Source organism: Empidonax traillii, unplaced genomic scaffold (assembly GCF_003031625.1).
Source record: "Empidonax traillii isolate 1590-97213 ecotype Southwest subspecies unplaced genomic scaffold, ASM303162v1 scaffold685:size505991, whole genome shotgun sequence".
NCBI classification, from domain to species: Eukaryota; Metazoa; Chordata; class Aves; order Passeriformes; family Tyrannidae; genus Empidonax; species Empidonax traillii.
Genome location: NW_020955878.1, coordinates 112,999 through 125,908, shown reverse-complemented (window position 1 = coordinate 125,908; position 12,910 = coordinate 112,999). Strand labels below are relative to the sequence as shown.

The 12,910-nt window shown below is 38.3% G+C and overlaps 1 protein-coding gene across 4 annotated transcripts in view; it reads right to left on the bottom strand.

Annotated features, from left to right (window-relative positions):
* Positions 1–12,910, bottom strand: part of GLP2R (glucagon like peptide 2 receptor) — a 35,138-nt gene that overhangs the window by 6,163 nt on the left and 16,065 nt on the right. For 2 of the 4 annotated variants that reach the window (XM_027899713.1, XM_027899714.1), the window contains exons 7-11: positions 12,733–12,892; positions 8,418–8,478; positions 7,183–7,252; positions 5,688–5,776; positions 2,694–2,832 (exon numbers count right to left, since the gene is read on the bottom strand). In XM_027899713.1, the coding sequence (XP_027755514.1) occupies positions 2,694–2,832; positions 5,688–5,776; positions 7,183–7,252; positions 8,418–8,478; positions 12,733–12,892 (519 nt within the window). Of the gene's footprint in view, positions 1–277; positions 559–2,692; positions 2,833–5,687; positions 5,777–7,182; positions 7,253–8,417; positions 8,479–12,732; positions 12,893–12,910 lie in introns of all 4 variants that reach the window. The other 2 variants (XR_003573016.1, XR_003573017.1) reach the window with 2 other exon arrangements.

Below are 12,910 nucleotides of genomic sequence, written 5' to 3'. Positions count from 1 at the left end.
TATATTATCATATATGATATTAAATACAGACTTAATAGCTTAAAAAGCAGCTTTTTTTATGCAGAACTGCTCCTGCACCTGGAGATAGTTCTCTTTTTTTTAGGTAGAAACTTCATGAAGATGTCTCTACTGGGTGGGTGGTTTGGGTTTTCTTATTTTATTTATGAGCTCTAAATTTAGCCTCACAGGCACTGCCAGCATTTTAATTACATGGTGCTGTTGAGTCCTGTGACTGCTAAGCCTGGTGATAGCCCCTGCCAGAAATGCAGAGACTCACCAGATTAGGAGCTGCCTGTGTGAACACGAGTGACATCTCTGTGCTGATTTCAGTTTGTGAATCTAGTTTGCTGCTGCAGGACCAGAGCATGCAGTGACAAGCGGAAGCACTGTGAAATCATACCAGAAGGTGGAAAATTCTCCTGATTATTCATGTTTGATGTTTATTTTATATCCTGATTTCTTTAATGCTTACTCATTTTTTTCCCAATAAATTGAATTTCACACTTAGAAATCTTTCCAATATGCTGTGACTTTTCAAACACACAATTTCAGAATTATGCAAGTGTGAGTGAAAAAGAAGAATCAGATATTCAGAAGAAATGTTTATTAGCGTAACACCAGTAGAAAAGGATAGATGCACACGTAAGCCTCACAACTGTTTTTCAGTTCCATTGACAATGACAACATGATAAATTACTCTTTAAATATGTGGTCTCTCCACTAGAAACTAGTAGTTTTTCCTGTGGCTAGCAGTTTGCATGCACAAGGGAGCCAAGATATTTTGATTGCTCCACAGCAAAGTAGCATCATACCTACAGCAGAACTCCTATTTAGAATTTAATTTTGTGCTCCTTGAAAACGTTTGAGTCAAACCTCCGGATAAGATCCCAGGGGTAATGTTTTCTTTAACAAAACAGTTTAACTGTCTTTTAAACTATTGAGAAGATTTAAAGACTAAACAAATGTAACTGTGTACAGTTGATGTACTTTTTGGCTAATTCCTCCACAAATAATGCCATAGCTAAAAGACAGAATCTGAAATAAACATTAGCTAAGATCTTTGGGTATTTTGTAAAGATGTTTTGATTCTAAAGCATGACATGCAGCCAAGCACATGAATGTTTCTCTAAAAGGAATGAAGTTTGTGTTCTCTAGTAAGGATGAATAAGCTGGTTTATATATCAGATTTCTCTGTACAATCCAGTAAATGAAATTTCCACTTAAAATTATTCTATGTTTTTAAAATAACATCTAGTCACTGCAACGTCCCCAAGTAAGGATATGTCTAATGAGGAATGCATTCTCCAAAACTAAGGTCTCTTCCAACCCAAACCATTCTGTGATTCAGTGAACACCATGTCAGAGGGCTCCTGAGGGTTGTGACTCTGCAGGAACTCTCTGATGCTGACTGGGACATTTTTCCCCTGAAGCTGTAGTGGAAATTTTTAATTGGAGCCTCAAAAACAATGTCAAAACACTGATGCATACATACACCTTAGTGTGGGTGCATACATAAAGTTTAAAACCAAGGATTGTCATAAATCGTGGAAAAGTGCAGCAATGCTGTGATGACTTCATGCCTCTGCATGTGTCAGAGCAGTGAGTTAGTGAGGAGCAAGGACTTGTAGCCAGAAAGAATGCTGGGTTCCTCAGTAAAGAGAGGAGACCTGGAAATTGCTGTCCTGTTGCCCTAAGAAGGTCAAGGCAGGAAGATAAAGGGAAAGGACAACTTTTCTTAGCAGGTTCATTAGTACTACCTGGAAAAGTCATTACTCAGCAGCTCTGCAGAACTCTGAAGCAGATAGCAGTGTTTTGTGCCAGTGTCGAGTTCTTTGGCTTTGCAAACTGGAAAGCAAATAGTTAGAGGGAAGCCCACCGATACCTGTGCATAGTGGCCATCTGAGAGTTCCAGTGACAGCTCACTCTATGATTAGGACTACTTAGGATTGGCTATTTAACGGGAGTATGAGTCCTTCACCCCCTCAGGCTTGCCACAGGGCTGCTACAATCAAACTCTCTTCCTCTCCTACCTCAAGTTTCTTCCTACTTTCACAAGACTAAGGCGCGGTGATTAAAGAGGTGTGTCAACATCTGTAAAACACTGCTGACTGCATAGGTAAGAAACTTCTGTTCCATCTGCAGACACTGGTCCATCTATCTGTTCCATCAATGTAAGGGCTCTGACAATTTTTCTCCTAGCTCTAAAAATTTATGAGTGCAGTACTTTTGTGAGTGTACGTCTAAGTGCCCATAGTGTCACTTTGCATATGTGATGTGCAGGTGGTGATGCAGATGTGCAGGTGAATGAACAGATCCTTTAGGAAAATGGAGCCTAAACCTTGAATGAGAACAGACATTCTCATAGTTATGATTTTGGCAGGGATTATTTTAAATAGACCACTTGAATCCTGTTTTCAGGGATCTGTGATGAACTGTCACCTATTATAAAAGAACACAGGACACACTGTTTCTGAAGATGTCTGAACTGCTTTTTTGGTGTTTGGGACTACAATATTTTGAATATGCAGTTTGTGAATGTTTTGTCTTGTCACTGCAATAGTGTATTAAGAGACATTTTAGGTTGGAGAATAATATTAAATAAGAATTCTCTATATCTGTGGTATGTATAGGTGAGCAGCATATGCTCATAGATCTGTGACCCCTAAAAACAGTACTTACAAAACAGTACTTACATGAAATGAGCTCATTGTCAGCTGAATGAAAAGTCGTATATGCCTTGGAAGTCCTTCCACCTGTTCATCAGTGATGAAGGTAAATACAAATTCGTGGATCCCCAGCAATGGAATCAACACAAGCGTAGATCTTGCCAATCTTAGAAAGAAAATGTTTGATTATTGTATTTTTAAGTATCCTTGGTACAAGTGTAAAAAAAAAATTAATCTACAAAGAAATTATTCCAGAAAAATTCCCTCAATATTCTGACTCTGGAATGGTATTAGCAGTTTTGTGATTTTGGGAATAAATCCTCAAATATGAGTTTTGAAACACCCTATCAGAAAGGTATGTACAGGAAGGAATCTTGGCTTTGAGTTTAAAGTGAAAAGTTAGGGACAAGAAATAGAACAGGAAGGCCACTATCATCAAACTTATGCTGTTAGGTAACAGAAAAATATTTACATAGCTAAATATGAGTGGTTTAGTAACAGATCCTTAGACCTTCCTATCACTGCTGAAAGCTCACTGAGAACGTCGTGCGGTACTGTCGGCAGGCATCTATTTCCCAAAAAATGCAACTAGAATAATTTGCTGGAAGAGAATCTTCTTTAACGAGTCTGGGGAGATATTTATATGGATGAAAGAAGAGCTCTCAAAAGAAAGTGAGTTCTGAGGATGATTTGCATTATGAAGAATAGCTTGAATCTTTAAAAGTTTAGCAAAATTATAAGGAGTAGAAAGTGGAATATAATACAAAACATTAGGCAATGTTAAATACAGGCATTCCTGTCTGTACATCACAACCACCTTCTTGTATCAATCTGCAGAATATAGCTGAGATCCCCTGGACATTGACCGCTGAAGGAAAACGGAAATATTCTTTTGTTAGGGATATAATACTGGATTAAAGAGGAAGTTAATAGCAAAATTTCCATCCCCCCCTCCCCTGGCCTCGTCCTTTTTGACAATAAAGTAATTCATGTTAGTAAGGCAGGACTGTTGTAGCAACCAGGGGTTCACAAATGCCATGGTTTTGCTCTGGGTCCATTTGCTCTCACCCCCTACACAATTACTATTAGTTGAGAGAAGGTTTATGGACACAAAAGAAACTTGATTGGGGAAAAAATAATATTAACGTTTATTCCTAGCAAGATAAAAACTATTAAAGAACTATATCTACAACAACTCTAATAAAGTAAAAAGTACAATGTATTTACAGAAGTACCTCTCCCCCCTTTTTATCAGTCCAAGGAGGAGAAGCAGTCTCTTTTTCCATTCTCGGAGCTCCAGGTCTTTTCAATAACTCTGCAGTACTTTAAAGCTCTTCTCCTGTTATCTCAGGACAAGAACTCCTTTTCGTTGCAGCTGGAACTCTATCTCTCTTTCTTCTGTGTCAGCCTCAGGCGGGGCTGGGCCTACCCCCCTCCTGGGCTAAGACTGGAGGTTGGGGGGTTACTCAGGCCCTGAAGGTCTTCCATCGGTTTGCAAGGGGACACTTGCATAGATCTTCACCACAGGCTCACAGGGGATAATGGCTTTTGAGTCCACTCCTGTTCCCTGTGAGGTCCCTCCCCACGGGAGAACAGTCCTTGATAGACCTCTCCGGCATGGGTCTAGCATGGATCCCTTACTTGGATCCCAACATCGCTACCTGAGCCATTCTTGCTCCAGAGTAGGTTCTCTCAGGGTCACAAATCTCCAGCACCAGCAGCATGGATCTCTGACTGAGATCCCAAGCTTACCCGAGCCGTTCTCACTCCGGCGTAAGCCTCGTCCCCCTCAGGGTCATAAATCTTCAACAGGACTCTGCCTCATTTCAGTCCCTCTCATGAAGTCTCAGCTTCTTTGTATACCCACAAGCTCCTCTGTGAGCCACATGGGAGTCTCCTCACCCCAACAATCTCCCAAAGGTAGCAGGGATTTATTTTTCAGTCTTTTCCCTGCTGAAGAGAGAGAGTGAAAGGGGGGAGGAACAGCCCCCCTCTTCGAAGTTCTCCTCTCTCTGCTCCAGCTGCCAGCTTCGACATTGGACACTTCGTTATCTCTCTGCTGGAATTTCTTCTGCAGCAGTTTTTCGTCCAATCAGTCAGTCCTTTAAAGTTTTTTTTCCTTTACCCTCTTACATGAGAGAAAGTGAGCTTCAGTGCCACACCTGCCCCTCGCCCAGGGCCGGGGGAGGAGGGGTCCTGGCCCCCACCTGGGGCCTGCTGCCGCTCCTACATGGCTCCCAATTTCAACTGTGCCATAACCTTCTCTTCTGTTTTCTAAATATGTAATTAGCAAAGGCATTACTGAGAGTTTTGATTGGCTTTTTGTCCGGAAATCCACCTGGATGAAACCATCCTCAGCCCCAGGGCTGGCTGGTGTGCAAAACCATGACAACAATGATACTAAAAGACACTAAGAACAGGAAAGGACTGGGATATGGAAAGCAGTTAAATCCTCTTGTTTCTGTTGTTTCCAGCTTTTCACTGCAGCCTTAGCTCCTTGCAGAGCAGTCTGCCGTTGTAGTTCCCACAAAGTGACATGTTTGTGACACTGTCAACTCCAAGACTTTAACATGATTGTACCATTGAGCCTCCTCCAAAAAAGCCCACACTAAGGCCTACAAGAGAGCAGGCTAAGGTAGATCAGAAACACTAAGAGACACTTCAATGTCTCACAAATCTTCTACACCCTTTTCTTTTGGGGACCTTTTGCTACATTCAAGGGAAAAATACATCACAGCAGCAGAGGCCACAGGTGTGAGTGAAGATACCTGAGAGCAGAGATCTCCTCGCATTGCAAAACCTTGGTGAAAATGCCCACCCAATTCAGCACTCTGCCTCTACCTCTCAGATAGGAAAGTGCCTGTGGAGCCTGTTTTCCCAGGTGGCTCTCCTATATCATACTTTGAGTATGTGTTACACCTGGTGGTGGCAGGTAAATCTTAAAGGGCAAACAGGCAACCTTCTGATGTTGTGAGAAAATAAAAAGAAAGGGCCTAGATTTCTGTGTTGTTTATTACATACCTGTATTTGTAGTCATGAAAGCTCATTTGCTGAGCTTTTAGTTTGGAAATCAGCATCCTGAGAATTTTTAAGAAGATGCCAAAGTTAACCTTGAAGGAAAATACATATGGGTTACTTAAAATAGATGTTATGACACTAATCATATAATTATAAATAAATGTAAAACTGATATTAAACACTTGCAAAACCTGTCACCAAATAACTGGAATGCAGTTGTGATGAGGCTGGAATACAAGCAGGTTATTGGCACATCTGCAGCACAAAGCAGGGAGTAGCAGTGTGTGATGGTTTGGACCTGGCTCCCTGCCAAATGCCCAAACCCCCAGTTGCAGTTCTTCCCCCCCCCCCCCCCCACTTCCCCCGGGGTAAAGAACTATGCAAATTGAAGAACCCGAAGTCAAGCTAGTTATATAACAATATATATTTTATGTTATGTTAAGTTATATACAGTTAAGATGCTATGTGCACAGCAAAAGGGAATCCAAACATCCCCCGAAGGAAAAGGGAAAGGGGAAAAGGAACAAAAGGAGACAAAAAAGGGACACTGAGCAGATATACACAATCAAACCCGAGAATTAGTAAAATAACTAGTAAAACAAATCTCACCACGTCCCTTAGAAAAGCAGGATTGGCAGACACTGCCAGCACTCTCCAAACCTCCACATGGCAAGTCAGTGGATGCTGCAGGCCTCAGCCTTAGATAAGCGAGACCAACGCAAGGACCCACTGTTCCTGAACCTCACCGGAAGAGAAGAAGAACAAAGGCCTCTCCTCCCTTCTTATTTATACCACAATTTACCTAAAAATCATATGGAATACTGGGAACACTGCCCCTTCCTTGGTTACAAACTGATCACCAAGGAAGGCCTAGATTAAAACCACCACACAGTGACAGACTCTGCTGGTATCAGCTCTCTCCAAACAAAGCAGTTAACAGTTTATTTACCTTTAGGTCATGCAATTCTTTACTAAACCATGACAGGTAAGCAGGATGTGGTAAAAATCCACAATGCACTTCTTCAGATAAAGAGGCTCTAGGCAGCCCAAAAAGCCCTGAGTGTTCTTTTTACAACTGATTCCCTCCTCTGCTAATTAAATTTGCCTGACTTGACCCAGAAAAATTTGCAAATAATTCTTTCTAATGAGACCTGCAAATGCCTATGAGTCATGACCTATTTATCAAACCAAAAGCCCTATGCAAAAAAGTTACTAAAGTTGCAACATTGAGGAATTTTGCATTGCCTTATTCAGCCTGACTGGTATATAATTTATGATATGTGATCTTCCAGTACAAAATTATATTTTAATTTTTTAACACAGAACTCTGCTTCCTCATAATTTGAACAAAAGTTTATCCCTTCTGTCACTTTATATCTCTCTTGATATTTCTGTAGTACGAAGCTGTATCTTATTTGTTCCAAAATATTGAAGGACAAAACAGGCGCTAATTAAAAAGACCAAGGAGGAGAAAAAATACAGGTTATATAATTCTTACTGTAATGGAAAATAGCATTGGTCCTCGGATGATCCACCAGATTCCCATGTGTTCATTTGTTCCCCAGCATCTGGAGAACAATTTGAAGTATAATTACTCTATTTTCATAGAAAAAAAAATTAGAAAGCTTACCTAACCTGTGTATATATTTCAAAAGGAAGTTGACACAGTACAAATTTTTCAGGTGTCCCTCAGAAAAAACAAAGTAAAACTAAGAAGAGTCTCAGCAACAACTCTAATTGTATTTATTCTGAAGATCTTTCCACATAAATGTTGAGAGATATTTCCCTTCAGAACTATCTGGCAAACTCAGTCTTTGAATCCACAAAATAACTGTATATGACATCAAACTTTCATGATGAAATTCATCCTACTTAAATTATCTATTGGAAACTATAAATGAGTAAACTAAGAACTGTGTACTAAACAGGAATTGCTTCCTGTCCTGCTAAAAAATATGCATACTGTTTCCTTGAATTTGTGTCCTTTTATCCTGCTCTAGCCTTTATTTTGTCCTCTGCACATGTTTCCTCTTGCTAATTAGCCTGAGGTTCTCTACTATCTTGGCTTGTCACTTATGATTTATGTAACATCTAACTCTATGAGACTGTAATTATTGTTTGGTTGCTGCTTATTATCTATATTGGCATTCCAAATGAAATTCTCTAGAAGCCATGAATAATAAAAGACCAGAAGACTGGAAAACTGATGCTTCCTAGTGCACATTACTGTCACTAATTCCTCCACCAAATACAAACACATTCATTACTGTCAGCTTTCAGTGACTATCAGGTTTTGCCATTAGCCTCTGTAATAATTTTTTTTTTACAAAATGGCAAGGAATAGTTAGTAATTGAACTCAAAATGTAGATGGTCTCCAAGGAAAGCACTGATTCCTTTTTCTTACTGACAGGATGCTCTCCATAAAGATATTGGTGCTGACAACTTGCTTCATATAAGTAGATGAACATTGAATGTGATAACTTTCATCTCAGGAACGGGTGAAGGTTCATTCTACTTCTTAAGTGATGCATAAGTAAATGTGAGAATTCCTAGAAGTAGTTTAATGTAGAAGTACTAAAGGGAACCTTGAAAATGTAACAAGTATCAATCGGTGCTTTATGTATTTTATAATCTAGTAATCAGTACTTGTGCCAAGTACTGTCAAGGGCTTTCAGAAAAGTCAAGTAAATAGAAAGACAGTATGCTAAGGTTCATTTTATTTAGTAACCTACCCAGTGTTCTCCAGTTTGGATCTGCTTATTCCCCAAGGACCCACAAACAGGATTGGAACAACTGAAAGGAAAAGATATCAATTACAGCCAAGCTTGCAGAAGTGGGTGGTGCAGACATATCTGCTTTTCAGTCTTCTATATAGAAGTGTACAAAAATCAACCTGATCCTGGCTTTCCCCATTTGTAGTTCAAATGCAAAATGAAACTTCATTGTGTAATTGAATCTTGCATTTTCAGACTGATATATACATACACACACACACACACAAACACACGCTGCTAACCTTTTGACATTTTCTAAATTTCTGGCCCTGAGAATTTGAAGTAATTGGCACATAAGGCCTCAAAGACTACCTTAGGCAACAGTTGTTGAACCTTAAAAGACTTATCAGTGAAGGCCTGAAACTCTGTCTAGTTAATCAAAAGAGCTGATAAAGGATTGTTGTCCTGGACCTCTTCAAGAGAATCTGGGGTCCCCAGTCCCCCATTGCTGCCCTAACCCCTTCCTGGAAATCATAGACTGCAGCTGGACAAAAAAAACCTAAATCCTGAAATAAAGGATTAGTGCACTATTGCAGTGGTCTACATATGTGCAGGCACAAGTCTCAACCAGAAGCAGAAGGCATGTGAGCTACAACAATAAGTGTGAAAGTGAAGGAAAGTATTTTATGTCTGATGAGGAAGAAGTAAAAGAGGAAAAGAAGAGATGCCAAAAATGGGGTAGCACATTCAAAACTACAAGCCTGAAAAATAGTTGTCACAGCAGCATAGTGGATGAATACAGGGAAGGACAGAGAAAAAAAATGCTGTAGGAAATTCCACTGTGCTTAATAGTGAGATGCATAAAAGATTAAGGTAACATCCCACTTCACTGAAACATTAAAAGGATTCAGTCTACAAAGGTCTTCTTACTTTGGTTCTAAAGAGAATCTCAGTATTAGAGACCTGAATTTAACCTTGTTACATAAAATTAAATCCCTCCTCCACAGGTAGACTAAACTAAAGATTTAAGCTCTACCTGATTCTAAAAACAACAGGAACTCTGATCTGAAAACACCCCTCAGAGCACTCAAGGAGCACAGCAGAAATCATACGGGGGGAGCAGGGGAGAGACAGAGCATTAGAGATGGAACAAGGATGAAAAAATTAAAAATTCTGTTTTAATCATATGAAACTTGATTTCATAGTCAGATAATCAGAAAATATGAGGGTTTTTTTAATAATAACTACTTGATTTGCCTGTAGACATAAAAAAGTTGGTCTAGAACACGACTCATTACTGACTGCGCAGAAAAGGATACAGGAATGCATTTTATCTTCTTCTTTGTCAAGTGCCTTTATTCTGAAAAACTATAGTTGTTTTGGGGCAAGACCAATTTTCTGAGGTAATTTTAACCATCAAATTTCTGTCCATGTGCCAAAATGCAATATTTGAATATTCCAGTTTGTGTTTAGTATTTGTCCTGACAAAACATTATTCTCCAGAGAGATATCTCAATATATACTTAGATTTAATCCCCAAATCTGTTGTAAAATAGTGCCATAGATTTAGGTGTCCTTCTCAGTTTAAATACGAGTGTATTTGATGAAAAAAAATTTCATATATCAAATTTATGCCTTGGAACCTGGAAGAACTTTAGTATTAACTTTGAGGAACTGTGTTCCAAATGATTAATGATTGCTTTGCTTAGGCTTTCCTTATCTCTTCATCATAGGCATTAAATAACAATTTTCATCAAATTGTTTACTATGTCAACTTAAGTTCAGCTTAACGTGAAGAACAGTCCCCATGTTTCAAATGTGAAAAGAAAATCACTTTTTTTTCCACTTATGCAGTAAACCTGCCTTTCCCCACTGTACATGCTTCCTCAGTAAAAAGTGATGATTTTTTTTCCAGGAGCTCCTTTCTCATCTGATGTCAAAATGTCAGCTTATGATATACAGTGAAATATTTAATCAAGAGATCAACTTTAAAAAAAAACAAACAAACTTTCCCAAGGTTGCAGCACTTCCTCTGTATGCATGGATTGACATTTCTGAAAAAGTGTGTGCTCTCATTGCAAACACCTCTGTCTTATCCTCTTTCTGTCCTCTCAGCTTTTCTGCTTTATTCAGTTGTTGAAATGGTGCTCAGTAGTGAGGACTCTGCATTTGTCATCTGAACCTCAGAACTCCGTTGCTTCTCATGGGCTCGCTAAAACAACCAGAATTTGTTAACTTCCGGAGATAAGCTAGTTTTTAGTCGGTCTTTGAAGAGCTAAGAAGTATGAGGTGCTGAACAGTCTGTTAGAGCTCTTCTATTGTTACAAGTAGCTAAATAAAATCTTATTTTGGATTTAAAACTGCAAAGCAAGGAGAAAAGAGCAGAAGTGTTCTAATTGTTAACAAAAGGAAAAATTGACACAATGCCAATTGAGTTTTATACTCACTTGTAACTAACTGATTTAATGCTCCTAATTAAATGTGCCAACATTGCTGGGTCCCAATTTTTTTATTGGTCTCCAATAACAAGATTACACAATGCACAGAAGTAAACATCAGTTCTACTGACATTTTCAGAACAATACATACAATACTATCTCATGTGTGTTCAGAACCTGGTTCAAACACTCTAAGAGACCTGAGTCAGGTACCTTTTAATCTGATCAGTAGTAGTAAACACATGCCATTTCTGTAAGAGACATTTAAGTTTTCTGAGTTTTCTTTAACAGATTGTTATTATTTCGGGCAAGATAATTTAGAACAAAAGCATCTAGTATACTTCAAAAGGCCTTTATATCACAGTTCTACAACTGTTTTGCTGAGGTTTGTGTAGTTATTTGGATGCTGAAGTTCTGTTTTGAATCTTGCCTTAAGCACTGACAGTTTTCTACAATGGTTCTTTATTATTAAAGGAATAGTCCTATTAGAAGAGCATAAAAATGGTCTTATCTCAAATTTGTTTAATTCTAGGAATTTCTGCAGTAGCTTGATTTGGATGCTATGCAATTTCCGTTTTACATTTCAAAGGATAAGGTAGATGTCAAAGAGTAGAAAAATTACCTGTCTTCATTCCTTGTGATTATTACAAAGCAAGTTTAGTACAGCTTTTAGGCAACTGAAACTGAGTGAAATGAATGATTGCCAAAGTTACAGGGAGACTGTCACAGCCTTGATAACAATAACCAAAAATTTCCTTTAAAATTTTGTAAGTGTTGTAGCATTCCAACTTAATGATTAAAATTTCAATAATTTCAAATTCATCAATTTACACTTGAGTTGGAACACCTCTTTAAAATCAAACCTCAATTTATTAGATAATTTTAGCAAGAAGTACACCACAGTAAATATGGAATAGTTCATTTTCAACTGAAAAATTATCCACTATCCTTTTAAAATCACTTTTCCTTTTTTTTTAAGTGGGTTGTACACTACAGTCCCACAGTCTTGGACAAACAATTTTACTTTTTTCAGCACAGTTCAATAGACACAGATGCGGTGACAGTGAACCATCTTGTAAAACCATATATTGATAAAAGTTTTATAGTCGGAACTTCTTATGGCTAACCTTTCTATCCTACTTCTTAGCTCAGGCCGCTGGATTTGAATCAATAGCTCTTGCAACAAACTCAGAAACTGTTTAAGAGGACATTTTTTAATTATAATTTTAAAGTTTCAAAGGCCAGCAAGTTGTACAGGTAGCTTTTAGATGATTTTTTGTAATTGGCAAACCTTTATTTTTTCCTTTGTCCAACCAAGATGCAGAATTACACTCACTAAGTAAGGGAAAAAAAATAAATTGTCAGACTATGGGACATAGTAAATACAAAATTGTTTAAATGCTTGTAACTAACATTACGTTGTCTTTATTTCACAGAAGAATGCCTAAAATGTAAGACTTCACTCATGCAGTGTTTCGGGTTGTCCTCTACCTTAAAGTACACTGTAGAACTTTCAGGTGAGGTGAGAAGGGAAACATTTACAAGCAAATTGCTTATGTTTTGACATTTTTTGTTACGTACATGCTCTAATACAAAAGAAGGAAATGAAGTTGCTGCTAGTACCATAATATTCAGTGATGACAGAATATACTGTCAAATATAGTAAAATTTCTTCTTGTTCTGCCCACCAGGCTCCTGTTTTCTTTTGAACAAATTTCACTAATTCCTGTACATGCAGGTCAAGCTGAGCTGCCATAAATGTACCACTACTGGCATACTCTCATTTACAATTGCTGGCTTCAAAACTAACAGAGTTCAGATTTTATTCTCTTCATTATAAAATATCCTCTGCTGACTCAACAAAGCACCACATAAGTACTTAGTCATGGACTTACCCCATCCTATCACAATGTATGTCTGCAGCAGTCGTTTTTCAGAGAGTACCACAGTTATCAATAATGTGTGCAGATAAATTCCTTCTACTAATAGCCAAAAGTAATTTGCCCCAACAAAGTAATGCATGAAAAACTGGGCAGTCCTGCAAATTATTACAATCTGTAGGAATGAGAGATC